The sequence below is a fragment of the Limanda limanda genome, chromosome 13 (assembly GCF_963576545.1).
Source record: "Limanda limanda chromosome 13, fLimLim1.1, whole genome shotgun sequence".
NCBI lineage: Eukaryota > Metazoa > Chordata > Actinopteri > Pleuronectiformes > Pleuronectidae > Limanda > Limanda limanda.
Genome location: NC_083648.1, coordinates 9101973 through 9110023, shown reverse-complemented (window position 1 = coordinate 9110023; position 8051 = coordinate 9101973). Strand labels below are relative to the sequence as shown.

General features: G+C 39.7%; 1 protein-coding gene across 1 annotated transcript; it reads left to right on the top strand.

Moving 5' to 3' along the window:
• The first annotated feature begins 1922 nt into the window (after window positions 1-1922).
• LOC133018584 (chemokine XC receptor 1-like) lies at window positions 1923-3193 on the top strand. Its single transcript, XM_061084980.1, has one exon. The coding sequence runs from the start codon at window positions 1923-1925 to the stop codon at window positions 2997-2999; it is 1077 nt and encodes a 358-aa protein (XP_060940963.1). The 3' UTR covers window positions 3000-3193.
• Window positions 3194-8051: the final 4858 nt, after the last annotated feature.

Below are 8051 nucleotides of genomic sequence, written 5' to 3'. Positions count from 1 at the left end.
CTTATCAGAGCTCAGTGACACAACCCACTCTCATCTGCACACACAACCAACCACAGGAGACATTTCCGATCTGGGTCGAACCTCCTGACACGACGAGCTGCGACGTAAACACTGGGATTCATGGAAACCAGGAGGAGCTGCACCTGCTCCCAGTTGCTCCTGCCCCTCCTCGGCTCTCCCCTCCTCGGCTCTTCCCTCCCCAGGGCTTCTCCCTCCCGGGACTCCTCCGGACATCAAGTCCCAATGAAACCACCTGAATGTTGAATAAAGAGTCGATAGAGAAACGTACTTGTTCGCTTGTCAGTTGTTCAGGATCCAGGTTGGAGGCTGAAACCCGCAGGAACTTGCTACCACCAGGGGGCGGGGGCTGTCAGTGATTGACGGGTCTGACGGACCAATAGGCGCCCGCCTCTGGTGGGATTCTTTCAAGTTTGGTTGAGAGACAAACGATAGATAAACAGGATTTTATAAAAGTGATTTTTAAACTGAAATATTATGTTAGAATAGTTTAATGTAAGAGGGAAACTTCAAATTGAACATCATCTGAGATAAGGTTGTGAGGTTACAAGAGAAAAGTCGTAAAATTTACTAGAATAAAGTATTAATATTACAAGAAAAAGAGTTGTAAACTTTTAAAAGAATACATTTGTAATTTTACTAGAGAGAAGTCATAATATTACAAGACTAAAGTTATAGTATTACAAAATAAAGTCGTAAATTTACGAGAATAAAGTCTCAATATTACAAGAAAAAAAGTTGTTAAGTTATAAAATAATACATTTGTAATGTTACTAAAGATTTAAGTTCTAGTATTACAAAATAAAGTCGCAATAGAACAAGGATAAAGTTTTAATATTGCAAAAATAAAACCAGACTACTACAAGATGAGGTTGTTACACAAGAACAATTAAGGCATATCTTACAAAACAAAGTTTAAATATTATACAAATGAAGTCATAATATTACAGGAATAAGGTTGTAATATAACAAAATTATAGTGATATATTACAACAATGAAGTTGAAATTGTATAAAAATGAGTTCAAGGTTGTAATATTAGCGCAAACAAGTGGTAAATATCAAAAAATTACAAAAATAAAGTAACAATATTACAAGAAAAGAGTACTAAATGATTACTGCTTTGTTTTCCTCCCTAGCCCTTATGGTTCAGGTAATACATCTTACCACATAAACCAGGCATGAATCTTGTTTTCTTCTTTTAGTGACTCAGTCAATTTAGTGAGATTGAACTAGTTAATCAATAGTGTTGGAGTCAGCTTACAATCACACAAACTGGAATAAGTAGTAATTCTGAAAGTCTGACCAGTGTCCTGTTACATGGTTGATTCACGTGATGATCTGAAAACGAGATCTGTTTCTCTGTTCACCTTTTTGGTCGATACATAAGGAACCGTCCCGAGTTCAACAAGCTGTCACTGGCATTTGCAGAAAGGACGCTGGCGGCTGCACGATTACGTGGAGGCAAAGTATGCTTCCATATTTCTTAAGTGTTTGTTCACTGGGGGGGTTCATGAGTCTGAATCTAAGGATACAGAATTTTGTGCACAATGTTTTGTATTTTCTATTAATAATATTTATGATAATAATGTGGATTCATTTTTATAATTTCCAACTCAGAGAGAGGCATGTGTTGTGTTTTTTTCAAATTTTATCCAGGCATTCAAATAATAATAAGAAAAATCTATCTTATCTTTAATAAACAAAATGCTTTACGTCTGGCCAGTCAATCCCCTGTGACTGCACAATAGAAACAATCATTATGGAAAGTGATGATTATAATCGAAATGTTTAAACTCCCCGAAAACATTGTGATGGATTCCTACATGATAACAAAACATAACAACATATAGGTTATTTATTGGTTACTCCTTTTCATTTAGATTTATTTCTTCTTGCAGGAAAATGGCTGCGGATGAAGACTTCATGAGCACAGACACCACTGGCATCATCTCAACCTTCGACACAACCTTCGACCCGAGTTATTATTCCGAAAACTATGTAGATGAAGTCTGTGACAAAACAAAAACCGTGCTGTTTGGATCGATCTTCACTCCGGTGTTCCTCTCCATCGTGGTGCTCCTCAGTCTGTTCGGCAACATCCTGGTGATTGTGATCCTCGCCAAGTATGAGAATCTCAAACTGCTCACCAACGCCTTCATCCTGAACCTGGCTGTGTCGGACCTCTTCTTCACCGCCGGTCTGCCCTTCTGGGCCTACTACAGCGTGGACGGATGGAATTTAGGGGAAGCTGCCTGCAAAATAGTGAACTTTGTCTTCTACGTTGGCTTCTACAGCAGCGGTGTCCTCCTCATCTTGATGACCGCTCATCGCTACGTGGCTGTCATGAATCCTCTGTCTGACATAGTGTCAACCTCAGGCTTCTACAGCGTCTTAGCGTCTGTTATCATCTGGGCAGCAAGCATCATCATTGCCAGTCCGGCCTTCATCTTCACCCAAGTCGTGGGCGAGAAACACTGTGTCTTCGCAAGTTCTTACTGGAGCTTAGTTGGAATCTACCAGCAGAATATTCTCTTCTTACTGAGTGCTCTGGTTTTCACCTTCTGCTATTGTCAGATCATCTGCAGGCTGGTGCGTCCAACTGCCCGAAGAAGAAAGAACAAAACCTTGAAGCTCATTTTCACCCTCATGGTCGTTTTCTTTGTGGGATGGGCACCTTACAACATAGTGATATTTCTAAAGTCGTTTTCTCTCTGGAAGCAACAACCTGTTGTCTCAGCGGTCTCGGCTGCAGCCTGTGAGGCAGAGACACCCCTGGACTATGCTTTTTACGTCTGCCGGATTTTGGCCTTTTCACACTGCTGCCTCAACCCTGTGTTTTATGTGTTTGTGGGGGTTAAATTCAAGAATCACCTGAAGAAAATGCTGAAGCGCAGGGCCCAAAACACGAGTAACATCCGCAGTAGACATAGCCGACTTACGATCACCTCGGTGACGAGTGGGGAAGAGTTCTCCGTGTAGTCGCAGTAGCTCTGGAAGAGATGATGGACCTTTTCTGTCAGGGCTCCCGCTTTGGAACCATCTCCGTCTGGCAAACTCCTCATCCTCTTACAAACCTATTTTAACACATTCTTATTGATGAGCTTTCTCTTTTAATCATTTTATCATGTTTTATTTGGTCGTATTTTACTTTTGCAACCTTTTTTATTTCTGTATCTGTGCTCTACTGCTGTGAGATCTTCAAATTGCTTTTAAATGGTTTATTATTGTTTCCTTTTTAGCTGTGTTCTATTGCTTGCCTTCGAATTTTGTATTTTTCAGTTCTAAAGCAAATCATTTTTGGAAAGGTGATATATAAAAGAGTTTATTATTATTATAATTTTCCAAAATCATCTGACTTAAAATGCTTATAACAAGAAATCCAGGCTTGTAATAGGCACAATTCCATACATGATGCCAAATAAATGAATTGTAAAAACAAACAGTACAGCAGGTATGTTTTTTATTGCCTTTATGAATGTGTTGTGAAGAGTGACAGGAATGACATTTAATCAATTGAAAATGTTGCCACTTGTGAAAGACAAAATAAGAACAATGGATGAAAAATCCCCAAAAAATACTGATTGACTTGGAAGATTCCATTGGTGCATTTTTATTCAAGCAGTCAAATGATATAGATCCGATACTGACATTCAATGTTTCTGTTGAACTGAAAGAAAACCCTGTGAGGCATTAGCATGTCATAACCGGGTTTAAATAATTCAGATCCTATTTGAGAAGTGAACTGCACTGAACAAATCAGACCACATGATGGCAACAAAAATAAATCAGTTCGGTATTTCAATTTCAAAAAGGAAAACAAACATATTGAAACTATTTGATTATTAATTATTTCGCCAAATATTTATATCTTGCTTTAACGCCGCTTTGATAAAAGCTGAGGTCGACTCAAAGCCTAAAGGGGATCGTCTACAGTAGTGACATCCTAACAATGATGAAGATGAAGGAGAAATCTGTCAAAAAAAATCTATTCCACTTAAAGATGTTTCTACAAAGATGGGACAATATGACAAAATGAACCTGTTATAAATGTTTCACACCATTTTATTAAATAACATTTAGGTTAATACATATTTTAGGTGTACGTATATTTTTGTCATCACAATATTTCACACAAAGGTAAATAAAAATCCCCCTCACAAGCCGTTTGTCAAAAATTATTACCTGCACATCAGATGTTATATTTCTGTCCACATCTGTTTATTCTTTGTCTTCATATGTGCAAAGCACCAATTAACCAGGTAGTGTTCCCACATGGCCCCACTGCAACGGCAAATAAAGCAATTCTGAGTCTTGATAATTTATTTCTTTCTCCGCCTCTTTACAAATCAGCCCAGGCCAATGCGTTAACTGACTTTGTGTGTGACAACTAAACAAACAAAATTACACAAAAGTATTTCTGATTAACATCATTCAGCCACATACGGCTCACACCACATCCAAGCACATTTTGTCCGCTTTCCGTTAGAAAATATGTCTGTCCCAAATTCCTTCAGTATGCTGTAGTATTTAAAATATTGCAAACCCCCCCTTTTTTTTCTGGTCCAAATCTCTCAGATCTTTCATACATAACGTGTTTCTCCAGAGCCCTGTCAATATAGCCGAACATGGTTGAGTAGTGGGGCCCTGATGGCTCCACGGGGGGTCCAGAGAAGAGTGTACAGGGACAGCTCAGTGGGCCACTGTAACAGCACTCATATCTGTCTCTGGGGGTAGATTAAGCTTAATTAACTAAACCATCCAGCACGCTTGGATGAATGGATACAAGTCAAGGGCAGAGCAGTCACGGGTGTGCCCACACGTTCTCTGGCAGCCACCGGGAAAAAGGGTTTTATGACGAATATTATCGGTATGTGTGTGTAAGCGTGGCACGAAATAAATATATTGTGGATGAATGGAAAAGTTGCATGTACAAGGACCTTCATGCAGTTGGTAAACACGAGCTGCAAGTGACTTATTCACATTTTTATTCACAGATTCAAGATTTAAACCTGCATTGTACATAGGCAGTTTATCCCACAACTCTACACATTGGCTCTCCATGAGAAAGCAATTCATTCATCAAAAGTCTACTGATTAGAATGAAAAGAGTCTAGAAAAAGAGAAATTGTCAAACCTTTGTCTCAAATTTGACTCGAATAAATATGCATCCCAACTAAATTTAAGAAGTTTATTGTAATAAATTAATAACACAAAATACAGGAGAGAAAAGAAGAATCCGAAGAATCTCCACCCTGCAGAGCCCGAACAGAAAAGGCAATCTCAGGCATCTCATTTCTTATCTCCGAGTCACTACCATCTCTTCTTCCCAGATCATTTTCTTAGCAAATGATGTTGTTGTTCAATCCTGTTTTTAGCCACAAGCTAAACAGCTGTTGTTGTTTTCTTATGTAGTCTCTGCTACTAGCCCTCCCTGGCCCTAACATTCACTCGGTGCGCTTCTTTTCTCCAGGGCGACTCACCCTCCTTTTTCACATTGATATCGCTCCTTTGATTCCAGTTATCTATAACGATAATTGCTTGGACCATATGTGAATTTAATTGATGCCTTGGAAACGCGTAAATGTGTGTGTGTGTACTTTTTGCACATTGCTAATAAAGTCTTGTTTCTTGTTAATCTGGACTGTCAGGGAAATGTGTGCAAATCGATTCAGTGTGTCTGGCTTATCATTACAAACAACTGTTTTAGTGAACAAATATAGATGACTTAATCCTGGTATGACACACACTGGCATGTGTGACATTTCGCTAATGCACCTCATACTGATCAAATTTGTCACGGGAATGAAATGTTTTAAAAAGGGATTAGATCCACTGTTTAGCACACACTTACTATACACATTAATGCATGTGCACATGTCTTTGCTTTAATGCAGGAGGGTGACGTGTCGTGGGATCCATTCTTAAAAAAATGATAATTTCATTGACTTTAATGATAATCCATCTCTCATGCTGCATCTATGTTTTACATACACAACTATTCCACATTTCCCCACTAGAGGGGACATGGGTATTGGCGTGATGAAGTTTGTTTTATTATTGCTGGGCCACATGATTGATTATACACTGATGCACTTTCCATTGAAAGAATTAACATGGACATGTACGTCCCGGTCGTCGCCTAAGAAGTTACAAAAGACTTCAACTGCTTTTAATACATTTTAAGCTTTTCTTTTGTTCACTGAAAAACTTGTTTGGGCTGAAATTATGTTTTTCATCACAAATGTTACACATAGAGCAATGTAAACCTGAGTCTGCCTGTCCCACACCGTCACATCTCTATGTGTCTGGATCACCCTCCTCTACTTACCTGCTGCTGTCAGAAAGAAAAAACACAGCAGATAACAGCCAAGGAGACTCAATTGACAAATCACATAACAGCATAACACAAAATAACACAACACAACACAAAATAACATAACATAAGACAACATAACATAATATATCATAACATTGACCACTTCATGTTATTTCTGTTCATTTGACAATAAAAAATCTTGAATAAGATAATTTAACACAAAATAACATAACATTACAAAACATAACACAACATAACTTAACATAGCATAACATAATACAAAATAACATCACATAATATAGCATAACACAAAATAACATAACACAACAAAACATAACATAATATCGCATCACATCACATCACACCACATCACATAACAAAAGATAAGATCACACAATATAGAAAAACACAACACAAAATAACATCACACGATATAAAGCATAACACGAAATAACATCTAACAACATAACATAACTTAACAAAACACAACATAACATAATATAACACCACACCACACCACACCCAAAACACCACACAACACAACACAACATACTGTACATTGACGACCACAGTGCTTTGCATTACAATGCCTGGAACCATTTGTAGCTGTGCTGGTCCCAGTGCGAGCTGGACCTCCAGACCTGGCACCGACTCTTTAACGCTCTACCCACTGAGCTAATATCCAGACCCTGCTTTTTGGCTTCCCATCTCTTATCCTCAGGCTGCACCAGCTGCCGTCTACCTCCGACCACACTCCACGCCCCTGATATGTTGTCCTCTACCTGCCGCGACCCTCCTCCTCCTCGTTTGTAGGTGTTCTATCCCCCCGTTTGGCCGCAACTTTCCAAAAGGTGAACAGAAGTGATTTTCAATAGCACCGTGCATGACTAATGGTAGAAACATGTTAAAATCATCGCAGAAATGTCCTTGGGAAGACAAATGAATTTTCAGCAGAATAATTAACTTAATTAACAAATTTGCATGCATATTCATCAGGGCCATTGAAGTCTTTCCAGCTCAGCTTGATGAACGTTGCTGTGTAATAACCAGCTCATTTACATTCTGCCATCCACTGCCATTTGTGTGGATTACCGAGAAAAGGCAAAGTGTGTGTGTGTGTGTGTGTGAGTGTGTGTCTGTGTGTGAGTGTGTGTGATGCTGGTGGTACATCATATATGCACACGCTATCCTCTCTCCCTTAACATGTCACTGAGAAAGTTTGATGAATTGATTTGACATACTGTTTTGTTGGATGTACACCCCAATATTGGACCCAGCCTCTCGCACACTAGGACACACACACACACAGACACACACATACATAAAACAAGTGTACGTGTGTGCCATACACCCATATCTCCTTGCACCTCCACCCCTCCTCCCCCCATCTCTCTGGTGGGCAGTTCTTGGCACCAATCCTGAGTCGTAAACCCTCCTGGGTTGCCAGACTGTGCGTTGTTAAAAAACGTGAGGCCCTCCGTACCCCCTCCCCGTCTCTGCAGGGCAATCTTTAAAGGCAGCAAGGTGTGACGGCACAGACTGGCAGCTTGGCAGCCATGCCCGAGGATACCAACACTCCGTCAGCCGTGAACGGGCACCATCACATGGGCTCGCCTAACTAATACGCTCACCGTACATGTGCCTTGCTCATGCCTCATCTGTGCATTCGGAGACAAAGGAATTCATTAGGAAAAATTTCACATGGCGTTGTTTTG